The sequence below is a fragment of the Urocitellus parryii genome, chromosome 12 (assembly GCF_045843805.1).
Source record: "Urocitellus parryii isolate mUroPar1 chromosome 12, mUroPar1.hap1, whole genome shotgun sequence".
Taxonomy (NCBI): Eukaryota; Metazoa; Chordata; class Mammalia; order Rodentia; family Sciuridae; genus Urocitellus; species Urocitellus parryii.
In genome coordinates, this window is record NC_135542.1 from 20,909,591 (window position 1) to 20,924,632 (window position 15,042).

Sequence of the window (15,042 nt, forward strand, 5' to 3'; positions counted from 1 at the left end):
CCAGCTCAGCTGTGGATTCCTGGGTCCTCCTTGGTGGGGGCCACGTAGGTGAAATTTGTACTCTGCTCTGTTTAGGATGAAGGGTCCTGGAAACTCCCACACAGTAGGGCTGTAACCTGGAGCGTAAAAGTGGAGGGAAATTCAGCAGCCCGCTCCAGCAGGGAAGCCCCCCTCTGAACCACCTCAAGTCATGTTTGGGTGAAGGTCACCTGGGGCTGCAGTTCTCCCTACCCAGCTTCCCAGCAGGAGCAAAGTAACTCATCTGGAGTAAAGACAGTCTCACCCAGAGGCGCCAATGATCTCTACAGGTTTTGACACTATTGTCCATCAATCAATAAAAAGTAATCAGGCATGTTGTATTAGTAAGTTTTAAGTTACCATAATGAAATACCTGAGATAGTTAAGTTACAGAGAGAAAAGGGTTAAATCAGCTCATGATTTTTGGAAATTTCAGTCCAAGATCAGGTGGGCCCATGGCTTTGGGTCTCTGGTGAGGGTAACACTGTCTTCTGATGCTGTCACAGGCAGCATCAGAAGACAGTGGCAATCGCAGGGAGCGCATGATGGGACAAACTTGCTCCCCTTGCCAGCCAGGAAGCAAAGGGCAAAGAGCAGGAAGAGCCAGGGGTGGGGGTGTGCACCTGTCCTCCCAGCAACTTGCAGGAGAATCACAAGTTCAAGGCCAGCCTGAGAAAGTTAGTGAGACCCTGTCTCAAAATAAAAATAAAAAAGGGTTGGGGGTGCAACTCAGTGTCGAGCACCCCTGGTTTGCAATACTGAAAACACCAAAAAGAAAGAAAGAAACAGAAAAGAAGGAAAAGCAACAGGGAGGGAAGGGGCTGGGGAGCACGACCCCCCTTGGGAGCACACTTCCAGTAACCCAACGAGCCCCTCCGCTGGAGGCTCCCCACCTCCCCTAGTGCCACCCTGGGACGAGTCCTCCCGCAAAAGAACCTTGGGGAGCACTTATCCGACCCACAGCATATGTGCGAGACAACCTGTGCGTTAAAGAAAAACAGACAGCAGAAGGAGACCCAGCAGGGCTCCAAATAATGCAGTTGTCAGCTTTTAAAAGACCCGTGGATAATATGCTCAAAGATTTAGAAGGCAAGATTGAAAATTTTGGCAGAGAGCTGTGAGCATGCAAAGGAGGAACCAAATGGAAATCCTAGAACGGAAAGATATAATTAACTGGGATTGAGAAACAGCTCACACTATTGAACACGCCCCACGTGGCCGGGGCCATGGTTAGCACTTCACAGGCAGCATCAGAAGACAGTGGCAAAGTCACCCTCCCACTTCCCTGCAGGGACCCCTCGGGACTCCCAGGTCCCCTGTGGTAGCACTCTTCTTTATACTCTGCTGTCTCCTAAGACGTGGACAGCCTGCCTCCATCTCCCCCTCGGCAGGGCCCCTTTAAGCAGGTCCTCATCATTTCTGATGGTGCCACTGTCTACTAGCGTCAGGCTCAGTGTCTAGAAGGCACACTAGATACAGCTGTGGTGACCCGAAGCCCAGAGGGAAGTCACCAGTACTGGTCAGGAGAGCAGGGTCCTGTAAGTGCTGTGGTCATTTAGCTTCATTCAGGAAGCAGAGTTGGGGGCTAAGTACCTAGAACTGAGAAGAAGTTTAGTCAGAGATGTCCTGTGGGCAGAAATCACACGGACACCAACTGGTTTGGTGCAATAAATGGAACCCAGATTGGAACTGTGGCCAGAAGCATGAGGACAGGGAGAGAGCTTCCCGTCCCCCTTCTCCCTGTCTCTTCCTTTGGGCAGGGGAATAGACTTGCATCTGGAGCAAGAAAAGAGGGTGGATCAGTACACAGGGGAAGGAGCAGGGATCAGTACCTAGGGAAAGGAGGGTGGGTCAGTATATAAGGAAAAGAGCAGGGATCAGTACCCAAGGAAAGGAGGGTGAGTCTGTACATGAAGAAAGAAGCAGGGATCAGTATCCAGGGAAAGGAGGGTGGGTCAGTACATAGGGAAAGGAGCAGGGATCAGTACCCAGGGAAAGGAGAGTGGGTCAGTATATAGGGAAAAGATCAGGGATCAGTACCCAGGGAAAGGAGGGTGGGTCAGTACACAGGGAAAGGAGCAGGGATCAGTACCCAGGAAAAGAAGGGTAAGTCGGTAAGCAGAGGAGAGGCTGGGAGTGCAGGGCAGGGTGTGGGGGCTGGGGCAGTGTGACTCATTTCTCCCACTTTACCTGGGGTGAAAGAGCACACATGATCTTTGCTACTTGGCTACTTCTCACGTGCCAGGGACAGGGCTAAGGACACCACACACAGCATCTTATTTCATTCTTACAGCAACCCAGGATGTGCTTCTGTTATTGGCCCCACCTAACAGATAATGAAACTGGCACCCAGACAGCCTGGCTCATCGTCTGAGATGACCCAGCTAGTAAATGACAGGGGAGGATTCAGGCTCAGCTGGGCCCCAGAGACTCCCTCCCCACTGGCTGGGGGTCTTTTGCGGAGAACATGGGAAAAGGATGCACAGCCTAGAGAGTCCGGGAGCCCAGAACTCTGTTCCACAGGAGAAATCTCGTTCCCTTTGAATTCAAATTGGAGTCAGAGAAGCGGTTTACCCACGTGGGTGAGACCCTTCCTTGGAATGCTGCCTGAAGGCAGAACCAGGATGGAGACACCCCACCCCACCCCAGAGAGCCCCTTCTCTCCCATCTCTAAAGATGTGTTTTGAGAGAGTGCTAAGTTAAAATTCAGGGGGGCTGTAGAGTAGCCCAGGGGAGCTGGGCAGGAGGGAGCATGTCACAGCCGGGCTGGCTGCCTGCCCTTCTGCAGACGTAATGACAGTGATATGCCCCAGATGATTAATAGCTGTTCCAGAAATTTCAGTGAATTCTGGAAGTGACCAATAACTGCACGGTCCACGCTCATCGCATCATTCCACCAGGGCTCAGGAGAACAACCAAAGCAAACATATGAGCAGACCAAACAGCCCCGTGGGTCCGTAGTTTTCTATGGTTTCAAAGAGGCCAAATGATCCATTCAAGTCCACATAGCTTCTGAGGACAGTGAAGGGACACAGGCGAGCCACCTTGCCTGCCAAAGCTATCACCCAGAGTGAGCTTTGCAGAAATGTCCATTTGCTTTAAAGACCCAGGGAATTCATTTGCAACCTTCACAGACTTTGATTTGTTGGTTGAAGATGAAGTCAGATGCATTGAGATCAAGTGTGGTGGTGGGAGGATCCCGGGCTGCAGGTGATAAGACCAGGATTCCTGGACATACACTTGGCATTAACAAGCTCTGTGACCTTGGGCATGCCCCTTCTCCCTTCTGGGACCTTCGGATCTCCTTAAAACAAATGGGATGTTTGATCCTGACCCTCTTATCTAAAAATGCCAAATCTGTGCTTCTGCAATGCCATTTCCCATCACATAGAAACCCCCTTCGGCTTTTTGCATCCATAAACGGGAAACATGATGGCCTTTTCCTGTTTAGAATATTGGAAGACAGGAAATTCATGTTTATCAACCCAGAACGGGCCAGGAGTTGCCCCTTCCTGCCATCCTGCCCCCCCACCTGCAAGGAGGACACCGTCATCTTCATGCTGAGGCCCAGATGCAGAGGGAGAATTTGCGCCTATTTCTATGCAAGGGCTGAGTGCCCTCGGTTTCTCCAAGACCATGTCTTTAAAGATGTGGGGAGTGGGGAGAGAACTGGTTTGAGAGTACCTCTCGGGAAGGACTCGCTTTTCTCTAGAACAGGGATCAGCACACTTCCGGCGCACTCCGGTGGCCCCTGGTCTGTAAATAAAGTTGTGTTGGAGCACAGTGTGACCTTCCTGTTTGCGGACAGTCCATAGCCGCTTGTTCAGGGGGACGGCTGAGTTGGGTGATCGCGTCAGCTGGACGGCCCACAAAGCCCAAAATATTTACAATCTGGTTCTGTACAGAGTGTTTGGCAGTCCCCTGCCCAAAGTCCAGCAGGCCATCCCTCCTTCACAGAAAATAGAGTGACATGATTCAATCCCATGTACTGGGAGCCCGTGATGGGATCTGTGGGGACAGGGGACATTTCTTCTCAGATTTGATCTTAACAAGTCAACATCTCAGACTACCTGTCAGGCAAAGGAGGGACTTGGACTTTCATCGTTCTCTTCCCATGAACCCAGTGAAGGGGAAATAGAAATCTTGATTTTGGGGAAATTGCACAGGGGAAAAAGGGGAGGGCATCGGTTACAACACCCCATTGCGACACTCGTTGGGGCTGAAAGTGACAACAGCAAGGGTTTCTCGTTTTGGAATTGCGAGGGTATTTCCGCTTCTTGCAGTGGGACTGGTGGCAGCAGCCTGGCCCCGGTGAGTGACTACCTTCTTTATAAGCAGCAACACTGGCCCCCAAATGGCAGTCTCCACTGCCTGGCTGGGACCACAGGATGGAAATGTGCAGGGGTCCCTGCAGCCGCCTAATCTCTCTTCTCCTCTTCCTGCTCCACTCAGAGGCTGCCTGCCGCCCCCTGGGGAGGAGACCCTGCAGGATGCAAGCCTTCAGGTAAGGACGTGAGGGCACACAGGCCTTCTGGGGGCACCGGCTCTGCGGGCTCCAAGAGCTGGGTATGGTTGGGCAACAGAAGTGCTGTGCACAAGATCCACGTGCTGCCTGGACCGCCTCTAGGGCTTGTGTTTTAAAATACCCCAGATGTGTGAAGCAGGGCTGAAGCCAGCTCACCTCCCCAGAGACTAGGGCAGCTCACCCAGGGACAGGCACGTGCAGAGATGCTGGTGTCTGGGCCAGCAGAGCGGGGCAGGGCAGGACACAGCCGGAGACCCCCACTGACTGTGGAGACCCCGGTCTTTGTTGACTTATTGGAGGCTTCACTTCCTGGTGCCTCAGTTTCTCCGTCTCTGACTTGTGCTCATGATGACTTCCTGCGTGTCTTATGGGTTGTCGTGAATGAAAAGCAATTGCACCGATGACAGTGTAACAGTGTCCTGGCGACCAAGAGTGCCTAAAAATGATTATGAGTTTTGAGATTAGGTCCGGAGCCCCAGGCGATGGCACCGCTAGTGCATATGTGTGTGCTGCCTGTGTGGTTCCCTGGGGCCAGGACTCATCCCAGGAGGGAAGGCATGTTCAGCGATATCCCTCTCCATCCCCGGGTGTTTCTGGTCCACAGCTGCAGGTTGAGACTTTGAGTGTGTCAGTGCCCGTGTGGGTCCCAAGACGAGGCCCTCCCTTCCCAGACGCAGGACTGTCTGCTTTCTGAGTGCCTCTCACCAGTTGGGGGTTGCAGAAGGGCTCTGGGGTCCTCGAGCAGGGATGTTGGATCCCTTCAGGCTGAGACTCATCTGGGAACTAAGGACAATCAAAAGAAGTCCAATGCTCACACGTGCACAGCCCTTGGGTTGGCCTGAGGACCCCTCCCTGAGCTAGTGCAGCTCAAACCCCAGGGTGGCAGGTGTCACCAGAGGGCTTCACCAGCGAGGAGGTGAGGCCCTTCTGGGCCCCAGGCTGGCTCTGTTTACTCCATCTCAAGTTGCCAGTCCTGCTGTCAGCCACAGGGGTCCGTCAGCCACCAACAGGTGACTGGGTGAGCTAGAGGAAGCCAACTTGTCCCCGGGGGGGGGACAGCTGCCCCTGCCAGACCCAGGACAGGTCACTAGATAGGAGAAGGTTTCTAGCAACAGACCCTGTGGGTCCAAGGCTCAGTGAGTTAGCGGCAAGGTGTTGTGTTCCTGGAACTTCTTACACTGAGCTGCAGTAGCCCCCAATCTCAGGGGGCTGTTTACCTTGAAATGAATGACAATAGACTCAAAATTCAAGTCAAACTCCCACCCCGGGGCAATTCCCTAATTCAATGGACACAGGTGGCCGCCATATTGGACAGGGTGATTCCAAGGCTTTTCTGCATCCCAGGAAGGTCTATGGGACAGGGACACTCTAGAGCATGCTCTGCTGACCAGGAGGTGCCCGTGCTGGGGTCTGGGATGAGAAGCAGGCAGAGGGCATGGGTAGGAGGGGCTCCACTCACCAGATGGAGGAGTTGGGCTGTGGGCCTCAGTCTTCTCATCCATGTCCTGGGTGTGCAAGTCCACACTCCTGGTAGAACTGGAAGCAGATTAGGTGAGCTCTGGGGGACACAGGAAGGTGTTTGCCGAGGTTCTGCCCCAGTGGGGTCCAGGGGGTCCTGAAGGACGAGTGGCATCAGTGCAAAGGATGAGACAGGAGTCGTTCTGTTGGAGCAATCTCCAGAGAAAGAGCTGTCAGCTGCTCTCTCCCTGTCTCCTTTTATTCTGCTTTTTCTTGTCATTATGGGTACAGAATCATTAACAAAATGTGTCTTCAATTTAAAATCTCCAGATTTTTCCCAGGATGTGACATTTCCTTACTTAACAGATGCCAAACTACATAACCAGACTCCATGTCTCCCAACCTGTCATTAATACTTAAGTTTAAAGCACACCTGTACTTAAGATCCCATCTTATAGTCCCCTCTAACAATCTTATATTCTAAAAGCATCTAAAAATGCCTACATTGATTCTCATAAAACTGGTTAAGCTGCTTCTTCAGAGAGTGTCTTTGTTCCTTAGTCAAAGTACAGCAGTCTTAAATCTTTGTAATCTTTAACGAAAGGGCAGGTTCTTCGCGTCCATCCCCCTGCCGCTAACATCAACTATGCTCATCGTAAATCCCTAAAGTAAGGGAGGGTCTTTGAGAAGGACAACATACTTTTACAAACCTTTTCTCCCCTGGATGAGTACCGTAACCTATCCTTAATTAAACAGGCTACATATGGTGGGCTTCATGCGACAGGCATAACTATCTGCTTAGGCTTTTTAAGAGACTGAGGACATGAATTTGGATTCGTAGTTGATATAATCAATTGTGGTGTCCAGAGTTCCTGTAGCAGTTCCCAGAATGATTGTGGATATTTTTTTGTTTTGTCCTCAATGTCCTGAGAGATAGTAAAACAGCCTTTAAGTCATGAACCACCAGTTATATTCTTGGCCATCTAGAATTTAAAGTCTACTCCTGGATAGGAGTAACCCATCCAGCTGAGAACCATTGATAAATAGGCTCCAGTTTAGACAACATAATACTTGGCCATTGTCTAGCAAAGAAAGGACTTGTTGTTAAAAATCTGTGATAATCATGGTCAGGGGAAAAGATAGAATGATCACATATTGGAAAAGAAGAATCTTGAGGGAAAAATTTAAATCCTTTTTCAATATACACACATTTATGCCAGGAAGGAAATCCAAATAGTCTATCTATCCCTGACCATGAACTTTTAAGATGAACCTCAACTCAGGAACAGTTTTGAATCACAGGAGGAGCCTTTTCTGTTCATAAATAATCTTTAAAATTACATAAACCTAAGGTTAAAATAGAAAGTGCCCAAAGATCCTTTTTGTTTTTATTAGATGGGGAATCTGCTTAAAATGTCCTATAATTAAGTGATAAACAGCCTATTGGTCTAGCAACACAATGAGTAAAACAAAGAAGAGGTAAACGACTGTCACCCTTAAAATTAAAATTATGAGTCGATATAGGAGTAATAAAATAATTAGATCAGTATTCTTGGCAAATACACTCATATTTCCTTTTCCCGGGTAGTAAGATGAAACAAAGGTGGGTCAGGATAATGTGCCCTGAAATATTTAGAAGATACATTTGCTACTTGACAGGCAAGAAGGGTTAACCTGGCAATAATATCAGGTGCATAGGAATTTGAGAAGAAATAAATACTGGAGCTTGATCGGTCAGTTGTTCTATCTGTCCCCAAGTTGGTGGTCTTGCAGATCTCGTAGAAAACACTTGTTTAGGTAAAAGTTGAGAAGTGTTAAAATGTAATTGAGAAAGAAGTGGAATCAAGGTGGTTGTCAGATCTTCCTCGGGCACCATGGTCAATTGTGGGAAGTATGGGAGTTTTGGAGGGAACCATCTGTTCCGCTTCCTGTTCTGAAGGCGGGGATGCAGAATCAGTCTATCAGGAATCCAAATGGGAGAATCCGCATCCTGTGGGAAGAAACAAGCATACCCTCGCCCACAAGTTAATAATATATTAATCAGGTCCTTTCCATTTTCCCTTCAAGAGATCTTTCCATTTCACTAAGGGTTTTGCTGATATTTTCTCATTTTCCCAATGTCTTAGCATGAGAGTTACTCCTTTATAGACACAAGTAAGGTGGTTAATCACAAACAAGCCATGTTGTAGACCATGATGAGGTATTTATATTTATTTATATTTTCCTTGAAGTTTAGCAATTTGAGCCTTTAGTGTTTGATGAGCTCTCTCGACTATAGCTTGTCCTCCAGGGTTACAGGGAATCCCCGTAGAATGAGAGATTGTGAACATGTCACAAAAAATTTTAAAGGCATTTGAAGTATAAGCTGGTGCATTTTCTGTTTTTAGTGCTTTAGGCATCCCCAAAATATGAGAAACAAATAAACAGATGTTGGACCATATCTTTATATGCTTCCCCAGTTTTTGCTGAGGCAATAATCACATGGGAAAATGTATCAACAATGACATGAACATAAACTAATTTTCCAAATGAAGGAATATGAGTGACATCCATTTGCCATAAATCATTAGGTCTTAAACCCCGAGGATCAACCCCCATGGGTAGAGCTGGCCATAATGTTGGGCAGGTTTAACAATTTCTCCTAGCTGATTCCCTAGGGATATGAAATTTCTGTTGCAGGGCAGAGGCATTTTGATGATACAAAGTGTGACTAGCTGTAGCTTCTTGAACAGTAAAAATGGGGGGTTTAGTTAATGAATCTGCGAAAGCATTACCTTGTGATACTTTCCTGAAAAGTGAGAATGTCCTCGGATGTGTCCTATAAAATAAAGATGTTGTCTTTCTAGGATCAACTTTTGTAAGGAATTAATGAAAAATTGTAGTCTTATGCTGAGGAAGACAGACTGTTTCCTATATGAGGAAAGATTTTCACAATAGACTGACAATCAGTATAGAAATTAAACATTTGACCTTTTAACTGGGTAAAGGCCATGATTCCAGATGCCATTTCTGCCCTCTGAGCAGAGGTTTCCTCTGTCTGTTGAACATAAGTTTTATCACTAATAACTACAGATGCTTGTCCATTAGAAGAACCATCAGTGAAAAGTAAGACTGCTGGTTGAGGTAAGGGCTCAGAAGAGAACAATTTTGGAAAAATGATAGGGTGGTTCTTAACCAGGTATAACAAAGGATGAGGTGGCAGAAGAAATTTAACGTGACCCTCATATCCCTGTAGGGCTATTTGCCAGCCTTCAGAATGTTCCATAGTGTATTTAGTTGATCTCTAGCATAAGGAGTCACCAAATTATGCACTTCTTTCCTGAATAACTCTACTTCTATGCCTTCCCTTGATTATTACTAAGGCAACCACAGCAGGATATGAGCAGATAACCTTCTCAGAGGTAACTGGCATATGCATCCATTCTAAAGGACCTGACTGCCACAAATCCCCTGTGGGTGTATGAAGAGTAGCTAAAATAAGAAAATCCAAAATCTGAGTATAGCCAACTCTTTGCAACTGTTATTAACCGCTTCTACCTCGAATAAGGCCAGATTAGCCTCTTCTGTCAAAACCCGAAGAGAATGTGGGTTTGAGTCTCCTCTCAAAATATCAAATAATGGTTTCAGTTCTGTAGTAGTGAGTTTCAAAAAAGGATGAATCAATTAATATCTCTAAAAGTTTTGAAAGTCATTTAAAGTCTGTAAATGCTCAATTTGTAATTTTAAATTTTGATGGGAAATAGCTTGAGTACTTATAATTCTACCCAAATAATTATAAGAAGGGGATTGCTGAATTTTATCTGAGGTAATGATTAGACCAAAATTTTGTAAAGATTGTTAACATCAATAATATATGATAAAGCAATTGAATGTTTTTATGAGCGATTAATATATCATCCATAAAATGGATAACATAGGCATCTTTATATTTATCTCTTAGTGGTTGTATTGCTGATGCAACATACTTTGACAGAGAGTAGGGCTGTTTTTCATACCTTCCTCTGAAATCGTTGGCATGGTCCTTTCCAATTGGCAGAGGGAAGGCTAAAAGCAAACCTTTTTACAATCATCAGGATGTAATGGAATAATAAAAAAGCAGTCTTGTAAGTCTATTACCATAACGTGAGATCCTTTAGGGACAGCTGTTGGAGAAGGGAGTCCTGGTTGTAGGAACCCCCTATCTTCTATGGTATCATTGATAGCTCTTGGATCTTGTAGTAATCTCCATTTTCCTGATTTCTTAATAACGAATATAGGAGTATTCCAGGGACTATTTATGTGTTTTAAATTGGTTGTTCCTTAACCAACAAGTCTGCAGCCTGTAATTTTTCTGTTGTTAGGGGCCATTGTTCTACCCATACAGGCTCATCATTTTTCCAAATCGTTTTATCTGCTGTTTCAACAATGGCCCCAATTAAAAATCCTGTTGAGCCTCTTCTACAAGAGCAGTACAGAGAGAAACTCCCATTTTAAACATTATATCTCCGCCCCATAAACTAAAAGAGAAGAGGAATCACATATGGCTGAAAAGTGCCCAAATTTTTATTATTAGCCCATTTAAGCATTTGAGTGCTTTTAGCTACATTAGTAACAGTTCCAAGTCCCCTGAGTATTGAGGGAGTCACCTTTGTAGGCCAGGTTGAGGGACAAGCTTTTCCTGCTATACAAGTAACTTCTGCTCCTGTGTCCAATAAGCCTTCAATTATTTTTCCCTGAATCTTTAGTTTTTTCATAGGACGAGAGATTTGAAATTTTTTTAACCCCAAATGCCAAATCACTAGAACCAAAACCTCTAGTTTGTCTTTGATCTTCTGAAATAGCTCAATTTCCTATCGATACATAGGGAAGTAACAAGATCTGAGCAATCCTTTGCCCTTAATGAATAATCAAACTTTTTTGAGATGAAGGCGCTCCTAAAATCTTAATGTCTCCAGCATAATCAGAATCAATAACTCCAGGAATAACCTTAATCCCTTGTAGAGAAGCAGGCTGAGGGCATGGGTAGCAGGGGCTCTCCACTCCTCCATGTCATGGGTGAGCAAGTCCACACTCCTGGTAGAACTGGAAGCAGACTAGGTGAGCTCTGGGGGACACAGGAAGGTGCTGATGAGTGGACCATGCACATACCAGGTGTCCACTACAACTGGGTTCTTTTCTTTTTCAGAATCTGGGATATTAATCAGAAAACCTTCTACCTGAGGAACAACCAACTAGTCGCCGGATACTTGCAGGGGCCAAATATTAAATTAGAAGGTGAGTAGTTTCCAGGGGAACCAGTGTTGTATGGGAATTGGCTCACTCTGTTCCCGGAGTCCCAGCATTGCCATCTGTCCCTGCAATTTCAGGTGCCATGTTCTAATCCCTGTGAGTTGGAAGCTGGGGAGATGGGAACTACTACAGGTCACATGGGACCTTCCCTTCGTCCTGTGCCTATTAGGGCTCCCATGTTCCTGTGTCATTCAAACTTGAGCCAGCCCCTGATTAAGACCCCCTGTGCAAGGCTGGGCCATGTCCCATGAATAATCATGGACACCATGTTCTAGTTCACACTCCAAACAAGCTGAATGAGCTTGGATGAACTTCACCCCGTGCCTAGTTTTCCCTTTAGTAAGCTGAGGGTCCTGGGGTGGAGGACTGGAGATTCTTTCAGCCCTGGCATCCAGATGCTCTCACTTCCCTGTTTGGTAGGTAGCATGGCGCTGTCTCCCTCGCCCCACCCTGCCCAACCCCTTGCTCCCTCTGCCCTACCTTACGTGGAAAGAATCAGAGACTTACCGTTCCTGTCCTGCAGGTAGTTCTTCCCATGCACTTGCTGAAACACAGGGAGGTTGAGATTTTTCCTGCTACATGAGAGCATGGGGAAGCTGGACTCCCAGTCCCCAAGGTCCCCTGGAGCCCCACTCACTCTTGTGTGCTGCTGTCCCTGGCGGTTGGCAGCAGGGTTGTTGACCTGGAGCACAGGTGTCCTGGGAGAGCAAGGGGAGAAGTCACATGAAGCAGAGACTAGAGCCTCAGCCTCCGGGGAGTGCTTAAGCAGGGAGTGAACTTCCCTCTGGACGCAGACAGGAAGGTGGGGTCTGCCTGTCCTTCTGACCCTGGATTTTAGCTGTGGAGAGGGGGCCAAAAACAATACTCAGGGTCTCCTCCACATCCCTGCCTCCTCTTCCTTCCTCCTGATCCTCCTCTCTTCTCTTCCCCAGAAAAGATAGACATGGTGCCCATCGACCCTCATGCTGTGTTCTTGGGGATCCGCGGGGGGAAGTTGTGCCTGTCCTGTGTCAAGTCTGGCGATGACATGCGGCTCCAGTTGGAGGTAAAGATCTGTTCTGGGGCATCCAACCCCTCCAAAGCCCAGTGGCTTAAAGCAGTTTGTTCTCATGATTCTGTGAGTGGCCCAGGATCAGCTGGGCTGTTCGGGTGCACATGGAGAAAGGTGCTGGGGTCCTCCTGCGGCTGTCTTCCTCAGTGACCTTGACTGGTGCTGGTGTCCAACACGGTTCCTGGCCCTCGAGGCTCTCAATGTTTGGGAGTTAGCCAGACTTCCTCACAACATGGCGGCTGGCCTCCACGAGGGATCATCCCCAAGAGACACGCATCTATGGGAAAGCACCTGTTAAACTTCTACTTGTGTGCTCCTATCCGCAAATGGCGGTTGCATGGCTAAGTCTGGACTCAGCTTGGGAGGGGATGGCCCAAGAGTGTGAACACTAGGAGGGGGCACAGTTCATTGGGACCACCAACATGACACTTTATCACAGGTCCTGAGCCACTGTGGGTCACAGCACTGCCCGGGGGACCTGCCTCTTTGAACAAGGCCTATCCTCAGGACCTTTCTCTTCTGAATCTTATCTCTTTAGCTTGAATGGTAGGGATCCCATCCTGACCTTGCTACTCCCTGGCCCCATTCAATAGTAATGGGCTGTCCCAGTCTGGGGAAAGATGGCTTTGTCTCAGGGGCTTGTTGGGCAAGATCTTCATCCAAATGCAAGTGTCCATATCCATGACAACGTCACTTCCCTCCACCAGTAGACAGGGCAACTTTTTTGGAGGGTGGCAGCTGCTCTGTGTGGAGCAGGGCTGGCCAGGATAGCTCATGTAACAAGTCACATGAGCTTTGAGACTCCACCCATCTCTCCTCCACCCATTCTCCTTGGAGGCTCAACCCTGACAGACCCCAGCCCCGGCCTCTGTGGATGGGTCTTGTGTTTAACAGACTTCCTGGTCTGTGGCCAGAGTGGCCACATTTCCAAAGTCAGGGTATGATGAGGGGCCAACTGTTGGTATCCATGCTGTCCTATGAGACCTGGGACCTGTGGTCTCTGGAGACCTTGGTGCTGTCCTATGAGACCTGGGACCTGTGGTCTCTGGGGACCTTGGTGCTGTCCTATGAGACCTGGGACCTGTGGTCTCTGGAGACCTTGGTGCTGTCCTATGAGTCCTGGGACCTGTGGTCTCTGGAGACCTTGGTGCTGTCCTATGAGTCCTGGGACCTGTGGTCTCTGGAGACCTTGGTGCTGTCCTATGAGTCCTGGGACCTGTGGTCTCTGGAGACCTTGGTGCTGTCCTATGAGACCTGGGCTGTGGTTGCTGGCTGGGTCCAGGCATTTCTCCAACACTGAGCCTGGCCCAGCCAGGGGCCCACAGCATGGTGAGGGCAGGACTTCCCAGGCCCTCAGCCACCACCCACCTGACTCTTGACTTCCAGGCAGTTAACATCACCGACCTGAGCAGGACCAAGGAGCAGGACAAGCGCTTCTCCTTCATCCGCTCAGACAACGGCCCCACCACCAGCTTTGAGTCTGCAGCCTGCCCGGGCTGGTTCATCTGCACGGCGTTGGAAGCTGACCAGCCTGTCAGCCTCACCAACAGGCCCGAAGATACCCTCGTGGTCACCAAGTTCTACTTCCAGGAGGACCAGTAGTACAGGCCAGACCTGCCCTTCCACACTCCCGGGCCATCGATGACTCCAGGGCCTGCCTGTCCACTCCTACCTGGGGGCTCCTGACAGCTGTGGGGTCAGAGGTGGGACCTTTGCAGGGTGGACCCTGAAAGGAGGCATCAGAACCCCACAACAGGACTCTGCCTGCAGCCTCTTGGTGACCCCCACCTCCATGCTGCCTCCAGAATGATCATCTCTCCAAGTGCAGATGGGATCCTGGCAGCCCCTGCTCCAAACCCTTCTGGGTTGCCTCTGACCTCTCTCTGGGCGAGGTGAGGTGGGGAAATCCAGGCCACCTGCCTGCTGGGCGCCCCTGCTCTCCTCCCTCTGCTCCATTCCCCCTGCCCTTCACATGACCCCCGTCCATCAGGTCACTGCCTTCCCCAGGTGGCTTCATGACCTGTGTTACCAGCTGAGGCTGGTCCCTGGGGAAGTTTGCTGTTGTTGGTTTGGTTTTGGTGTGGGGGATTGGACCTGGGGTCTCCCTGTGTGAAGGCAGCAGCTCTTCCACTGAGCTCCATCCCTGGCCGTGGGAAAGCCTTTAAGGGTCTATGGAAAGTAGAGATTAGGGAGTTCGTGGTAATATTTATTAGCCAACTCTACTCCCCGTGAAGGAATTTGGAGGTTGGATCCCTTCCGAGAGGGATGGGGCATTAGGATGTCCTGCACCTGTGAGGTGGCGGGAAACGGGAAGGCAGGTGGCACATGACCTCATTTCCCTTCCTTTTGTAATGTCCCAAATTTTAAAAATTAAACATTAGAGGACTGTATTGGAGCTCTGTTCTTGTCCTTTTTGAAACATTCCCATACTCTGAGCCCATGCCCGGCCCCAAGCACTGTCTGCACTCCACATAAGTCCCCTGCTCTGCACTGGGCAGATGGGCTCCCCAGGTCCCTCCTGCTCTGCCAGGACCGAGGAGTCCAGGAGCTGCTCCTGGCCCATTCTGGTGCTTCTGATGCGGAGCCTGGAGTGGGACTGGCTGTGCCTCCGCCTGGCTCCCCTGCAGGCCGTGGGCTCCTCGGGCAGGGAACAGGACTTGTGTGTGTCTCAGGTCCCTGGGACTGAGCCTGGCCCTTGGCCAGCATGCAATGACAGGTGCTC

General features: G+C 49.0%; 1 protein-coding gene across 2 annotated transcripts; it reads left to right on the forward strand.

Annotated features, from left to right (window-relative positions):
* Window positions 1-4,309: 4,309 nt before the first annotated feature.
* Window positions 4,310-14,761, forward strand: Il1rn (interleukin 1 receptor antagonist). 2 transcript variants are annotated; one of them, XM_077791971.1, is made up of 5 exons: window positions 4,310-4,329; window positions 4,471-4,522; window positions 11,166-11,254; window positions 12,202-12,314; window positions 13,707-14,761. In XM_077791971.1, exons 2-5 carry the CDS (start codon window positions 4,509-4,511, stop codon window positions 13,920-13,922), a joined length of 432 nt encoding a protein of 143 aa, XP_077648097.1. In that variant the 5' UTR covers window positions 4,310-4,329; window positions 4,471-4,508; the 3' UTR covers window positions 13,923-14,761. The 2 variants fall into 2 exon arrangements, with proteins under 2 accessions (XP_077648097.1, XP_077648096.1); XM_077791970.1 differs by lacking the exon at window positions 4,310-4,329 and having other exon boundaries at window positions 4,407-4,522.
* The last annotated feature ends 281 nt before the right edge of the window (window positions 14,762-15,042 follow it).

Excerpts from the sequence above, each read along its gene's own strand:
- Il1rn (XM_077791970.1), top strand. The coding sequence starts at position 4,407 with ATGGAAATGTGCAGGGGTCCCTGCAGCCGCCTAATCTCTCTTCTCCTC. Across the intron at positions 11,255-12,201 it reads GCCAAATATTAAATTAGAAG|AAAAGATAGACATGGTGCCC; the intron begins GTGAGTAGTTTC and ends TCTCTTCCCCAG. Across the intron at positions 12,315-13,706 it reads ACATGCGGCTCCAGTTGGAG|GCAGTTAACATCACCGACCT; the intron begins GTAAAGATCTGT and ends CTTGACTTCCAG.